At 39.0% G+C, this 16258-nt stretch overlaps 1 protein-coding gene across 2 annotated transcripts in view; it reads right to left on the reverse strand.

Moving 5' to 3' along the window:
- Positions 1 to 2962: 2962 nt before the first annotated feature.
- LOC102800600 (SUN domain-containing ossification factor-like) overlaps positions 2963 to 16258 on the reverse strand; it is a 100342-nt gene continuing 87046 nt past the window's right edge. For both annotated transcript variants that reach the window (XM_085492412.1, XM_085492411.1), the window contains 7 exons: positions 10757 to 10814; positions 8615 to 9619; positions 7851 to 7938; positions 6264 to 6368; positions 5612 to 5870; positions 4680 to 4741; positions 2963 to 3957 (listed from right to left, as the gene is read on the reverse strand). In XM_085492412.1, the coding sequence (XP_085348538.1) occupies positions 3571 to 3957; positions 4680 to 4741; positions 5612 to 5870; positions 6264 to 6368; positions 7851 to 7938; positions 8615 to 9619; positions 10757 to 10814 (1964 nt within the window). In that variant the 3' untranslated portion in view covers positions 2963 to 3570. The remainder of the gene's footprint in view (positions 3958 to 4679; positions 4742 to 5611; positions 5871 to 6263; positions 6369 to 7850; positions 7939 to 8614; positions 9620 to 10756; positions 10815 to 16258) is intronic.

A 16258-nucleotide genomic window follows, 5' to 3' on the forward strand; every position in this document is an offset into this window, starting at 1 on the left:
ATTGTACAGGAGTTGCTAATGCTGTGGTAACATCCCGTTATGACATGATGGCATTGGTGACAAAATTGTACAGGAATTGCTAATGCTGTGAAAACATCCTGTTATGACTTGATGGCATTGGTGTCAAAATTGTAAAGGAGTTGCTAATGCTGTGGTAACATCCTGTTATGACATGATGGCATTGGTGACAAAATTTTACAGGCGTTGCTAATGCTGTGAAAACATCCTGTTATGACATGATGGCATTGGTGACAAAATTGTATAGGAGTTGCTAATGCTGTGAAAACATCCTGTTATGACTTGATGGCATTGGTGACAAAATTGTACAGGAGTTGCTAATGCTGTGGTAACATCCTGTTATGACTTGATGGCATTGGTGACAAAATTGTACATGAGTTGCTAATGCTGTGGTAACATCCTGTTATGAGTTGATAGCATTGGTGACAAATGGTACAGGAGTTGCTAATGGTGTGGTAACATCCCGTTATGACATGATGGCATTGGTGACAAAATTGTACAGGAGTTGCTACTGCTGTGGTAACATCCCGTTATGACATGATGGCATTGGTGACAAAATTGTACAGGAATTGCTAATGCTGTGAAAACATCCTGTTATGACTTGATGGCATTGGTGTCAAAATTGTAAAGGAGTTGCTAATGCTGTGGTAACATCCTGTTATGACATGATGGCATTGGTGACAAAATTTTACAGGAATTGCTAATGCTGTGAAAACATCCTGTTATGACATGATGGCATTGGTGACAAAATTGTACAGGCGTTGCTAATGCTGTGAAAACATCCTGTTATGACATGATGGCATTGGTGTCAAAATTGTACAGGAGTTGCTAATGCTGTGAAAACATCCTGTTATGACATGATGGCATTGGTGACAAAATTGTACAGGCGTTGCTAATGCTGTGAAAACATCCTGTTATGACTTGATGGTATTGGTGACAAAATTGTACATGAGTTGCTAATGCTGTGATAACATCATGTTATGACTTGATGGCATTGGTGACAAAATTGGACAGGAGTTGCTAATGCTGTGGTAACATCCTGTTATGACATGATGGCATTGGTGACGAAATTGTACAGGAGTTGCTAATGCTGTGGTAACATCCTGTTATGACATGATGGCATTGGTGACGAAATTGTACAGGAGTTGCTAATGCTGTGGTAACATCCTGTTATGACATGATGGCATTGGTGACAAAATTGTACAGGAGTTGCTAATGCTGTGGTAACATCCTGTTATGACATGATGGAATTGGTGACGAAATTGTACAGGAGTTGCTAATGCTGTGGTAACATCCTGTTATGACATGATGGCATTGGTGACGAAATTGTACAGGAGTTGCTAATGCTGTGGTAACATCCTGTTATGACATGATGGCATTGGTGACAAAATTGTACAGGAGTTGCTAATACTGTGGTAACATCCTGTTATGACTTGATGGCATTGGTGACAAAATTGTACAGGAATTGTTAATTCTGTGGTAACATCCTGTTATGAATTGATAGCATTGGTGACGAAATTGTACAGGAGTTGCTAATGCTGTGGTAACATCCCGTTATGACATGATGGCATTGGTGACAAAATTGTACAGGAGTTGCTAATGCTGTGGTAACATCCCGTTATGACATGATGGCATTGGTGACAAAATTGTACAGGAATTGCTAATGCTGTGAAAACATCCTGTTATGACTTGATGGCATTGCTGACAAAATTGTACAGGAGTTGCTAATGCTGTGGTAACATCCTGTTATGACTTGATGGCATTGTTGACAAAATTGTACAGGAGTTGCTAATGCTGTGGTAACATCCTGTTATTACTTGATGGCATTGATGACAAAATTGTACAGGAGTTGCTAATGCTGTGGTAACATCCTGTTATGACTTGATGGCATTGTTGACAAAATTGTACAGGAGTTGATAATGCTGTGGTAACATCCTGTTATTACTTGATGGCATTGATGACAAAATTGTACAGGAGTTGCTAATGCTGTGGTAACATCTCGTAAATCAACATTATATCATTCAAAGTCACAATTGGTAACTGTTAGAAACTTGGGGTCTACTGGACAAGTGACATTAAGAGCATTCAAGTTACTTTTATCACATTTTAAATACATGATCAAATCTTTTCAGCAAAACCCCAGTAAGTAAAAGAAAACGTAAGCATACACAAAATTACCTTGAGTGTGAAGTTGTATATTTTTGTGCACATTAGTGATGACATGAAGGGGATGATTAAACTGATATACATGTACAACCCTTTCAACTGCAATTCTTAAGTGAAGTTGACTGTCCAAGTACATCTATCTGATTAAAAATGGCAGCCATTTTCGTGCTAAAAAAATCATCAAAAATTAAGCATTTCTGGCATACCCGCACTGGATCTTGGCGTTTATGGATGGATTTTGTTCAAACTTACATACATTAGAGATTATGGGTTCCTGATGCACATTTTATTTTTCAGATTTTTTGGATTCAAAATGGCTGACTGGCGGCCATTTTGTTTTAATGAATGCGCTTCTCGAGCCATATCTCTGATTATGTTCGAATTTTATATATTCGTTATGTTATAGATATATAGATGCATTCAAAATGGCCAACTGGTGGCCATTTTGTTTTAATAAATGCTGTTCCGGAGAGATATTTCTCAATATGGACAAGTATTCGTTTGACGATCAGATACAATCATTTGAATGTTAAAAAATTATAATCAAGCATCATTTTCTGTATCCATATTCCTGACATGTTTATGTTCAACTATATTACTATAAACAAAATTATATATCTTAAATTTGATAACTAACGGGAACTGTGCCATACATGGCTTGTTGATATGATCTGTATACATACACCTGCAGTATTTGATTGATAATCTAATATTATGCAAAAAAATCATAGTACATACACAAATACCAGTAGCAAGATTGATATACAAGCTGTACATGTACATACAACAAAACATACATTTATTTCTCAAGAAAATTTTTGTTTATTTGTAAAATATTGACATTACATATTATGTACGGCCTGTCGAAATGGAAAAAAAATGAACAATAGCTGTACACATACAAGCATTATTACACAGAAAGTGATATCATATTATCTATGCTGAATTAAATGATTTTAACTTGCAGATTCAACGATAAAACTTTTTGTACAAATCAATCAAGCAAAATAAGACATTTTCGTGAAAAGAGACCTAACATAGGTCAAGACTGGGGACCAAACAGAACAAAAGACACAATCCCTCATGTAAATATGTTTGAATGAAATCTATTTTAAGAATTTTAAAATTATAAGTGTTCTATTGGAATAAATTTGCATGTATTTATTTCATGGTGCTTTCACAATATAGCCATGATAAATTTGTTGATACCTTCATACAATGTGATAGCAAAAGGTAGATAATAGATATGCAAATTAGATAATTATTATGCAGTAATTACAGAGAGAAGCAAACCAAAATACGGAAGATGCAATATGATTATTTTAAAGTGGAAAATTTAACATTAATTTAGAATTTAATTAGATTAATAGTTTATGTGTTCCTCCTTTAGAACATAAAAGTTGTCCTGTCTTTTTTCCAAGATGGTCCTTTCCGATGCTTGTGAAGAGGCAATTGTGAATTATTATTTGGCTTCATTGTATTAACTGCTCCAGTGTCTTCGTATAATACTTCAATTCTATCAAAACTACCATTCTTTTTAAGTTTTGGAACATGAGATTGTCCACCACCATTGCACAAAACTAAGGAATCTTTGGTTGCTCTATGTCCGCCAAATAGAAGTCCAGCACTTGAAATATTAGACGAAGTATGATGTAAATGACCATTGTGTGGTGGTTTTATTTCATCCAAACTTGGTGATGATCCAATACGGTATCTTCCCTTTGCTTTACTCTTCTGTTTTTTGGGATGCTTCATGATATCTTTTGTTTCCGTCTGAATATAAAAATATGAAAAATTCAGGTATTTAAAAATACAAAACAAAAATTTGTATTTTTGGGGAACCCTGAATATATGAATTCATTTTATGTGTGGACCTTACAAAATACCCGTGGTGAGAGGTGAAATGTCAAACATTTCTAGTGAATGTATGGTTTTTGTATATAAAAATTCTTTTTAAAATCAATTAATCAATCAATTAGTGTAAGACAGTTGTTTTATATCATGGTTCTAAAGAAAATGCAACTTTTCACAAAAAGTTGTAGTTGAATTAGACAAGAAATTATGCGATAACTTCACAACTATGCATAATACTGAAAATATTTTCAATTCATATAATAATTCAATATATATAAGGATGCATGTACAAGTAGTAGTGGTTAAATTATTTAACTCAATTTAATTAGTAATACAACCTACCAAAATATGTATACCATGGCAGGTTTATCTAAACATGCAAAAAATTAAGCTCAAATATCTTACAAAGTCTACTATACTCTTAATCAGAGACACAAAGGTATAAGCAGTTGAATCAAAGCAGAATTCAATACATCGAATAAAAACTGTCAACAAACAAGATTCTCTTTAATTGGTCAGACTGGTAGGGTTGAGTAACCAATCAGGCACAATCTTGTATTTATGTTTGCATTGACTCAGAGTATGTGGCATCACTATGGAAACATTTATAACAACAAGTTATGATCATTGAAGAGATTTACCTTTTTTAATACCACTGATAGAGACTTGGTTGGTTTCACTATTAACAAATCACTGTAATCACCTAGAAAGAAAACGACAAACAAAGAGTAAACCTTTCAGAAAAGTGTAAACAAAATTCACTATATTTCAGCAAAGAGAAAACAAGATTCACTATGTTTCAGCAATAAGTAAACAAGTTTCACTATATTTCAGCAGAGGGTAAACAAGATTCACTATGTTTGAGCAATAAGTAAACAAGATTCACTATGTTTCAACAGAAAATCAACAAGATTCACTATGTTTCAACAGAAAGTCAACAAGATTCATTATGTTTCAACAGAAAGTCAACAAGATTCATTATGTTTCAGCAGAGGGTAAACAAGATTCACTATGTTTCAACAGAAAGTCAACAAGATTCATTATGTTTCAACAGAAAGTCAACAAGATTCACTATGTTTCAACAGAAAGTCAACAAGATTCACTATGTTTCAACAGAAAGTCAACAAGATTCATTATGTTTCAACAGAAAGTCAACAAGATTCACTATGTTTCAGCAGAGGGTAAACAAGATTCACTATGTTTCAGCAATAAGTAAACAAGATTCACTATGTTTCAGAAGAAAGTTACTATAAGTTGGCATTAAGTTTTAACATACTATTCAAAAACAAGAATGGTGAAAACAGGTGCTAAGTTTAGCTTTCAGTCTGTGGGCTTGTCATAACCTTCAATTTCAATGTTTAACCTTGATAAGATATATGCAGGTTAAAATAACACCCTCTATCAGGGATTCAAAATAATACCAGTATCTATGTACAAACCACTGCGACATATGAACAGTACATAGGTTTATTTGCCCACTAATATGGAATATTTGCAATACTATCTTGCCCGTATGAACCAAGGCTTACATGTACATAAGTTTTAACTAGAACAACATCAACAATCAACTTACCAGTTATTGAAATATTCTCGTCATCATGATGTTTCTTTTTCAATTTACCTAATTCTAATTTTTTATGTCCAACTGATCCATCAACAGAATTACGTCTTTTAAGTTTTGTTTTTTTCTTGGAATGAGAATCAATTGTAATCACAGGCTTATTTGGTGCAATGTCATGAACTCTTCTTCTCTGCCGTGTAACACAGAATAAAAAGAGAAAGCTCAGACTGACAACTTCTACAAGCATTAGAAAGAAATGCCGTTCAATCATCTGAAAATAAAACATATTCACACAATCTTATTTCAGTGCAATCAAACTGTATTCAGTCTTATGTTCAAATGCAACCATTTTAATCATGGAGAATTTAAAACAATTCATTTGTAAAACAAGAACAATCGTCAATATCATGATTATTGTCTGTATACACATGTGTGTCACTACCGGTAATAAGTACAGTGGCATCAACATCGAGAAAAAGATGTTATGCACAAAAACATTACTAAAACATCTGGCCTATGGTCATTTACACTTGCATATTGATATCAAGAAAAAGTCATTTTTTTAAAAAGAATTGCAAGTAACAGTTACTGGTTGCAGAAAGACATTTGAAGTCCCAGTTTGGTTCAGAATTTTTCAGACAACACAAAAAAAGACAGTACTTACTTGATGTTGCATATCTTTCATTTCCAGTGAGACATTCTCAACTAATTTTGTCAAACGAGCAAGCTGAGTTTCTAGATTCTCTATTGTATCCTGTTGTTTGTGGTCCTGTAGAACACAAAAATACAAAAAGTCAACTTATGATTAACTAGATCAACTCTGCAATTCAAGACAAAGTATTTTCATATTAAAATGTGTAAATAAAATTGCAGTTTTTAAATCATTGAAACTGGATTCTGCACCAGAATCAAATGTAATTTCACTTGTTTATTTGTATTTTTCTACTGACAAAAAAATACATACTAAGCACCAGTTTTTAGGCAGACGGAAGAAAATAAGAAAGTCAATAGTTAACAAAACTGAAATGATTCAGGTATTTTTATTCTGAACATGAATATAAAATACATGTTAATATAGTGAGTCAAGGCATGTGTCTAGAACAACATTCATTAATACCAAATTTCTGTCATTCGACCAAGTTGAAATCTCATCTGAAAACATCATGGCCCCATTATGTTCAACGCATTTACCAATTTTCTATGTACATGTATTATTGAGATCTAAATGTAGGTTTTTAACATTGAAATGGCTGTCATTAGGCCATCTTGAATTGGTTTGTGAAATGAATATCTGCCCATATTTGCGACATAGTGTATAGTGTATATACATGTAGGAAGTTTGAACATTGGTCAAGGCATGGAACAGCATTTCTTAAAACAAAATAGCCGCCAAATACATTAATGTTGAATGTATGTACCAAGTCTGAATGAAATTCATCCATACATGACAGGTTTTTAGTACAAAAATGAAAGTTGTTCGATCATTTTATGTCAGATCATGGATCAATCATCTGAAAATAAAACATATTCACACAATCTTATTTCAGTGCAATCAAATTGTATTCAGTCTTATGTTCAAATGTTTAGTACAAAAATGAAAGTTGTTCGATCATTTTATGTCAGATCATGGATCAATTGGACGTGCATATGTATTCGAAGATGTAACATGTATGTGTAAAATTTTAATGTGATCAGTCCATGCATATTTGAGATACAGAAGGGAATGTATGGACGAACACACTGACAGGCGTACACATAGAGGTCAATTCACAAGTTCCTAGTTTTCGGTCTCATCAAAAAGGAGACAAAAAAAATAAGCTATTATATGTTCACAAAAAGTATCTCATTGACATGACAAAGTCTCTATCGTGCAACAGACAAAAATGAAACTGGTCAGTCATTATGAATCCAAAATTGACTGGTGTACAACTTATGTGTAAATGTCGACTTGATCCTGTTCTGGAATGACAGAAAGGACTGATTTTGATGAATGTTTAGTACTAAAATGGCTGTCATTCGGTCATCTTTAATCACATCACACAATGAATGCATGTGCATATGTATCCCAAGATGCATTATCTATCCCGGTATGTTTAAGATGCACGGACAGATAAAGACATATTCGCACACATGCGCACAGGTGAAGTTATGAGACTTAATCCAAACAAGGAGAAACAAAATCTGTTATCAAACTTGTTACTAAGGAACATACTACAATTACACATGGATAGAAGTGCACAGGAAACTTTACCTTCTCATCAGCTATCTGTGAACTATCAGTAAGTCTACCAACAGTTTTATTAAAATTTTTCTGCATCTCATCCATCTGCTTTCGATACCTAGGATAAACAACAGAATTTGAATTAATTTAAGCACGGTGACAATAACAGTAATTTAGGAAAGAATTATTGCTACAAATAGAACTGAAAATCATGAATGTAAGTGTTTTAGTTACCGGTAGTATCATACATGCTACACTACATACAGTGTATGTTATGTGATTTGTAGTAGCATGCACTCTAAGCAGAAAGGAAGTAACTAATTCAAACATTGATATACATTTGTGTGTGTCGTAGTAATCTTGAAAAACATTTTACTATAGTTACATGTATAAAACTTGAATTTTTAGTACAATTAATTCCCTTTTTAAGTGTGAAAACAAAAGAAATAAGGAGCCACAACAAGTTTGTCTGTGGCTCAAATCACCAATAGTATATTAAATATACAATTTTATATTTTTTTTAAAACCAAACTCCTCAGCTGTCAAAAAGTTTTTGAGGGATTCCATTTTGAATCAAGATTACCGGTAATTTATCAAAGAAATTATAGAAAAAATTTCAAAAATGTTATGGAATATGATGGAGTATACAAGTGTTGCATCTTGGGAAGTGTCCTAGAGCCACAGGAATCATAATTTTGTTCTTGAAGACCTTTCCCAAGCAGTCACTGAATCAACTTGATTTTTTAGATTACATTTTGACTCAAAATCTCTACAAAATAAGTTCTATTACCTACCTTTGACTTAGTTCCTGTAAATACTGCTGACTTAAAGACATATTGTACTCCAAATCCTTGATTCGATTATTCAACCTCATAAATATAGATTCCTTGCTTGTTGGTAAAACTACACCACTTTTAGACTGTTCACCAAGTGGCAACTCATGAGCATCTTTTTCTGCATAGAATGTCTTTTCTACATCAGGTAGCGGCGGCGTTTCTTCAGGCACAGTTTTCATCTCACTTGCAGTGGCAGCACTATTGTCTATTAGCACAGTGGGGGTGGGTTTAATTGTTGGAATATCTGCCTCAACAGAAGGCGATACCTCAATATTACTTTGATCAACCAAAGAGGATTGAATAATTTCAGACTTTGTGACTAGAATATCATCCAGTGGCTTTGTTTTCACTGGTTCTACTTCTTGTTTAGTATCAACTGACAGAGGCACTGAAGGTTCTATGACAACCTCATCAGAACTATGTATAGTCTCGGTTTGGATAACATGTTGTTCACTACATATACTTTTTTCAACATTATCAATATCAGAGTCTGTTTTGGATACCAAAATCTTTTCTATTTCTGCTTCAACAGAAGCTGTCAATTCTTGATTTGTTTTTGATTGTTGAATTACGGATGTCAAAGAAGATGATGTTTCTTGTGAAGCAGTTACTATGACAATAGGTGGTGATTCCATAGACTCACTTGATTGTCTATCTTTGTCATCAACATCAGATCCATCTTTTTTACTCTTCTCTTTCTTATTCTGTGAGATAGGTTGCTTAGCAATGAAATGTTTACAGGTGATTGGATAGATAGCTTTCATGTATTTAACATAATTGCAGATTGGAAAATATTCACTATAATCACATTTGTGGCAGTAGGTACATGGATCACAGAGTTCAATAAGATACTCTTTGTGAGAGATCTTTTGTAATTTATCTCGCTCTACTGGAACAATAGGAACATGAGGAACTTCTGGGAAACATCCTTTGTTGACTGGGTGACCACTTGTAGTGATATTCCTATCAAGCAAACCAACAAAGAATGATTAAATATCAAGCTGCAAATACTAGTACTTCTGTTGCTTTTAAAAAAAAAAAAATTCGAACGATTGCAAATTAAAAAAAACAAAACACTGTTTTCATATTGCAAACAAGTAGACAATTATTTGTGAATCAAAAATGTCTCCAAAAATATAAATTTAATTGCTCATGTTCAAATTTGTTTACATAGCACACATAAAGTTGTAGACAGTTGTTCGCACATGAATAAAAACAAATTGATTTGTTTACAAAAGTTGTCATATAGAAAACTAGTGGCCGTTGCTTCATAGGATAAACTATGTTCATGGGTTAAAAATGTCTGATCATTGGACAGGTTTGACAATGAAAGTGCCTGTCTCATTTGATGATGTACCTGTTCTCTTGGAAGATCAACAACATATTTAAAATAAAATTGTCATTCTTGACTCATAGTTTCAAAAAAATACTTCTGGGCATTAGAAACTTTGGACTACCCCATTTGGATGGTTAGTAAAAACTTAGTACCGGTATTTCTTTTAACCTGTTCACAGAGACAGACAATTTATCTGTCCCAGCTACAATCTGCCTGTCTTGGACAGGTCTTAATTTGATACCTGTATGTTGTTTGGGTTAGATTTTAGTATACAATGCAAAGCTGAAAACCATTGGTCATTAATGTTCGACTTATATACAAAGTAAATTATAAAACTGAATATTCACCAAGCAATTATGTACCTTGCACAGTGAGCAACTAATTTCAAAAAGTGAATTCACATAAAATACAAAGTCTATTGTATGCTGTTATCAATTAGTCAACACATACCATTGTAAAGACCATACTAATGCATGCATTTGACAAGAACCTTCATCAGAATTTGCAATAAGCTAAGTCATGGTTATGTTATGGGTTTTAACCCTACCCTAACTTTTTCAATAGTTTAGGAAGAACTATATCTCCTAATCAAATCCAGACATTGCACCTTGAATAAACTCAGCAGCCTTAGTCAAGATACAAGGTCTGATTTACAATAATTTATTGTACAGTAGATAATAAAATATTGGTTTACAAGTGATGTACACTTGAAGAATGGGTCACATGACAAATAGTGGTATATAAATGTATATACATGTACTTACGGATCTTCCTCTGGCATACAAGGTCTCATATCATGTAAATCTTTGTCTGTGACATTGTCTGAAAACAAAAATAGATTGATACATTTCCAGGGATTGACTCAATTTGAATGCCAAAGTCATCTTTAGTATTCTGGCATAATAAAAACCAATGCAATTTTTCTTAAAATTCTGATCAAGGTCCGAGACAATGGGCAATTATGTCTATCAGTTCCAAAAACAAAGACATGTAACAGTAGATTTGGGGAAGAAAGAAAACAGGTATAACAATTTGCACAAGATAATAAAAACAAGCCATGCATGGCACAGTCCCCGTTAGTTATCAAATTTAAGATATATAGTTACGTTTATAGTAATATAGCTGGAATATAACCATGTCAGGAATATGATTTTTTAACATTAAAATCATTGACATTTGTATCTGATCGTCAAACAAGTACTTTTCCATATTGAGATATATTGCTCAGGAACAGCATTCAAAGTCAATCATTTTGAATACATGTATATATATAACATGATGTATAACGAATATATAAAATTTAAATATAATAAGTCAAAGCATTTAAGAGATATGGCTCTAGAAGCCCAATCATTAAAACAAAATGGCCGCCAGTCAGCAATTTTGAATCCAATCTGAAAAATAAAATGACTCAGCATCAGGAACCCGTAATGTCTAATGTATGTACCAAGTTTGAACGAAATCCACCCATAAATGCTTGATATTTGATCATTTTTAGCACAAAAATGAACACCATTCGGCCATTTTGAATAGGATCATCAAACCAATATATCTGTGTATCTACGACATGATGTATAATGAATATTTAAAATTTGAAAATATTATCAGTCAAAACAAGTCGGAGATATGGGTCTAGAAGCCCATTCATTATAACAAAATGGTCGCCAGACAGCCATTTTGAATTCGATCTAAAAAAAAATGATGTGCATCAGGAACCTGTAATGTCTAATATATGTAACAAGTTTGAACAAAATCCATCCATAAATGCTTGATATTTGAAGATTGTTTAGCACAAAAAAGGCCACCATTTGGCCATTTTGAATAGGATCGTCAAACCAATATATCTGTCTATCTATGACATGATGTATAATGAATATTTAAAATTTGAACATAATCAGTGAAAGCAAGTCAGAGATATGGCACAAGAACCACATTCATTAATACAAAATGGCCGCCAGTCGGCCATTTTGAATCTTATCTGAAAAATAGTTCATACCCACCATAGACTCCGGTCAGTCAAAATGACTATTTTGAACTGTAGGCATTAATCAGCGATTCTTCCGGTGACGGAGAGATAGAATCCAGGTCAGGGGAAGCCCCATGACCTCAAGATTCTTTTACCCCTTACGTCACGAACCCACGTGACCGAGGCCACCTGGCAGCGCCACAGGTAGCCGTCCTTCACTCTGGTTCCTTTCTCTCCGCCTCGAGGACTTAGACCAACGCGACGGAAAGAGTGGGGAGGTTGGGGGGGACCCGGAGTCTATGGTGGGTATGAACTATGTGAATAGGCGGGTTCGGAGAACCCTCGCCTAAATTCACTACGTTCAATTACCCACCATAGACTCCGGTCAGTCAAAATGACTATTTTGAACTGTAGGCAGAGTCAGACACCGATAGGTGGTGGGTTTTTCCGAGCAAACAGAAAAAAAAGAGAATGATGAAAGACTTTTCCCCAGTCCGGGATGAAAACGCACCCAATAACCTATGTTAAGACCCAAGAAGGGTGGTGTCTTACTTTGCCTGTGCTGTCCCCGAAGCAAGAAGCCAATGCTGCTGTGGTGACAGGGTTCGGTGTGCCCGAGAAAGCTAGACCCAAGCCGAACTCAGGGGTGATAAGCTTGAAGTAGGACCGAAACAGTTCGCATGAGGGCGTAGGTCGACAGAAGCGAAACCTGGGAGCTTCCAGGAAGTGCTAGTGGAACAGACAATCTGCCCGCAAAAATGCAGAAACTGACTTATCGCCTATGCGCAGAGGCCCCTGCAGTCGTTCGGGCTGGGTCAGCAAACAAGGCCTGACCCGCTACGACGGGGCCTAACCTGAAGAGACCCTGCTCAATAGATTGGGTGTCTCCTAGGTAGTAGTTGATGAAGACGTTCTGCGTTCTCCAGAAGCCTGCCCTGAATGTGTTTGAGGGGGGGCACCTGACGCTAGCGCTAGTGAGTTAGCAATCGCACGGACCTCATGTTCTTGTACTTGGTGTCTCTGCAAGGTCTGTGTTGAGGAGGATAGTGTATTATAGACCTCCAGTACAGTCGCAGTAATCCACCTGGGGATGGAAGTCGGGGAAACCGGCTTATCCCGCTTGTCAGGGCCATAACACAAAAACATGTGTTTGGTTCCCCGTCTCGAAAACCTGGTATGGTTCTCGTAGCAACTCAGCGCTCGGACCGGGCAGAGAAGCGATTCCTCCTGGTCTTCCGGACTGACAATATTTGCCAGCCGGGGGATGACGATCGATTGAGGATCATGTCCTGGGATTTGGTTCTAGGCGAGAAACCCGATTCGTGTCTTTAGCACAACTTGATTGTCCATAACGGCGGTACATCATCCGAGAAGGACAATGCCCCCCAGTTCTGGCCGACGTCTACCTGAGGCGAGGACCAGTAGGAAGACTATTTTCCACGTCAAAAATTTGAGTGGTGCTTGATCAGAGAGGCTCAAAAGGCGGTCTGCTTAGAGCGGACAACACAGCCGACAAGTCCCAGTTGGGCAGTTCCCTTGCATGGGGTCTCAGCGTCTGGAAAGCAGTAAATAGTCTCCTAATAGTAGGACAATTGGTTAGTCTTGTTCCCGTACGTTTGAATGGCGGGGCACAAGGCCGACCTGTAGCCAACGATCGCTGCGTATGACAAACCCACTTCGTCAAACAGGTGGACGAAGGAGCCTGCTACCTGGCCAATAGAGGGATGGTATCGATCAATCTCCCTTCCGCTACACTACAGTGTATGCTCGCAGCCTAGAAATGTAGGCTGCATTGGTGGAATCCCTGTTCGCCCTGGCCAGGACGTTGGCAGCCCACTCAGATAAAGCTTTCGTATGTGTGGGTCTAATGAGAGCCTCTATGCGGGTAAGTGATACCCGCTGGGCTCGTGGTAGTGCGCCGTCTGGTTGGGACGGCATGTCCGGTAAGTCCGGAAGCACTGCTGGTGTTTCGACTATCGTTTCCGACAGAAGTGGAAACTAGGCCCTGTTTGGCCAATTGGGTGCGACCAATGATAATATGCAGGTGTGCACCTGTCGAAGTCTTCTCCGGTGGACTAGCGGGAAGGGAGGAAAAGCGTACACAACTAAGTGGGTCCGCGGGGTAGCAAAGCGACCCTGGCCCAGGCTCCTGGAGTCAGCAGGAGTGTACGTACGTCGGGAGCTTGGTGTTCCGGGGTGCGGCAAACGGTCTAACCTTGGACCGTCCACAGCCGAAACAGCCTGGAGGCTACTCCGTGTTCTGGAGACGGAGTCGCCCTGAAAGGGCGTCGCCAGACTGTTCCTCACCCCTGGAAGGTGGTGTGCGGTTAGCTCCACATTGTATTCCAGGCACCAAGGGAGGATTTTGCTCCGCGAGGACTGACAACGATGGGGAATGCGTCCCCCCCTCCTTCTTGAAGGAGACCACCGCTGTGTTGTCTGTGCGGAGCAGGACTCTGTGGTCTTGAACTACGGGTAGAAAGCGTGGTAGTGCTAAGTACACTGCTCTCAGTTCGAGCCGGTTGATATGGTGGTCCCGAAACTATGCGGGAGCCATATCCTTGGGCTTGTTCGTTCAATAGATGCGCTCCCCAATCCTGGGGGGAGGCATCTGTTACCAGAGTCATACCTGCGGCGAGCGGGTCCAAGGGGGCCCCTCTGCCCGAGGTTGGTCAGTGACGACCCACCAGGGCAGGGCTTCCTTCACTTGGTCCGAGATCGAAACCCGCCTATCTAGTTCTATCTAGGAGAGCTCGGCGTTATAACAAGCGTTATACCGGGCGGCTGCGTAGTGCGGCCTGGGGAACGACCCTTCGAACCGAGGTCATCATTCCGATGATCCGCATTAGTTCACGGAGGGACACCGAGGGAACGCTGACTAGGCATTCGACTAGGCTGCTTAGCGCTAAGCAATATGCTTGAAATAGCTAAGCCAAGCATACCTCTGTGTCAAAACTCCATGCCCAGGGACACCAACTGCGCGTTGGCTCGAGGTGGGACTTGTCGATTTACTAACGAGCCCAACTGGTGAAGTAAATCCTGTGTTAGCCTGATGCGTTTGGCTATTACCCCTTGCCCGGGTTGTTGGTAACCAGTAGTCTGGGTACGGGTTGAGGTGTACCGACATCTGGTGAAGCAGCAGCACTACCTGTTTCATCCCTCTGGTGAACACGTAGGGCGCTGTGCCTAACCCGAACGGGGGGCACCGAAGTTCGAATACTTGGCCCAGCTGGGCGATTCGAAGGAGATGGCAACTCGCTAGGTGCATCGGTACGTGCAGGTAGGCCCCGCTTAAGTCTAGCGGGGCTAGCCAGTCAAAGCGGTGGATGGAGAGAAGAACCCTGAATGGTGTCTCCATGTGGAACCGATCGAGGGGCACGTACTGATTCAGTCTGTCTAGGTCCAAAACTGGATGCCTGCCACTTGTAGATTTGGTACTACGAACACATTTGGGTAGAAGCCTGGACTTAGTTCCGGCTGATGTATCCTGTGTATGGAGTCTTTCCCCAGCAAACTGCTACTTCCTGTCTGATTGCTTCCGCCTTGCGGGAGTCCCCTGGCAGTGCCCAACAGGGGAGACACTGACGGGGGGAAATGGAGCTTTCAGCGGTATGCCGTAAACGGATGTCACCACCTGGAAAGGTTCAGGTATCGGTCACCCGCCGTCTCCAAACCGGACTGCACCGGCGCAATCTGTGTACGACAGGGATGTGTGGCCATGTGTTTGGCAGTTGCAGGGGGGGGTGCTCCCTTCCCCCATGAGGCGAGTTCCCCAAGGCCTGAAGTAGTCACTAAGTTGTGATCTGGCCACTCACCGAACACGTGCCTGTCCCCCCCCCCCCCCCCCCCCCCCCCGGTTGCAGAGGTGAGCGTCAAACATGCTTCCCCTGCTGCCGGGTAGACGTCCGCCCAGAGGGTGAGGAACCACCACCTGGCTCTTACCTCCCTGGGGGCGCGCCACTACCCTTCCCTCCCATGGAAGGGTATAAGCGCTTGCCTCTTGGCTGACTTTGGCTAGCGGACAATGCCCTAGGGCGTTTTGTTTTCTGTGCTTGGGGTGCCCTCCGCTTGCCCATGGCAGGACCAACTGGCTAGCGGATTCGATCTGAACCCTCTGATTCATTGCACTCCGAAGCTTCGAGACTGTACCCACCATTCCCTGAACAAAGAGGGTGGAGGGTGTCCAGTCTGTGTCACTGTGGTGGGGGACGTACCCCAGCTCAGCTTGTCGGCGAAAACACGTGCGTCTAAGGCTGCGCCTCGTAGCACAGTAGTGGCCCTGGCCAAGCGAGCCAGGCAA

This window comes from Saccoglossus kowalevskii, chromosome 17, assembly GCF_978046115.1.
Source record: "Saccoglossus kowalevskii chromosome 17, keSacKowa6.1, whole genome shotgun sequence".
Classification (NCBI taxonomy): Eukaryota; Metazoa; Hemichordata; class Enteropneusta; family Harrimaniidae; genus Saccoglossus; species Saccoglossus kowalevskii.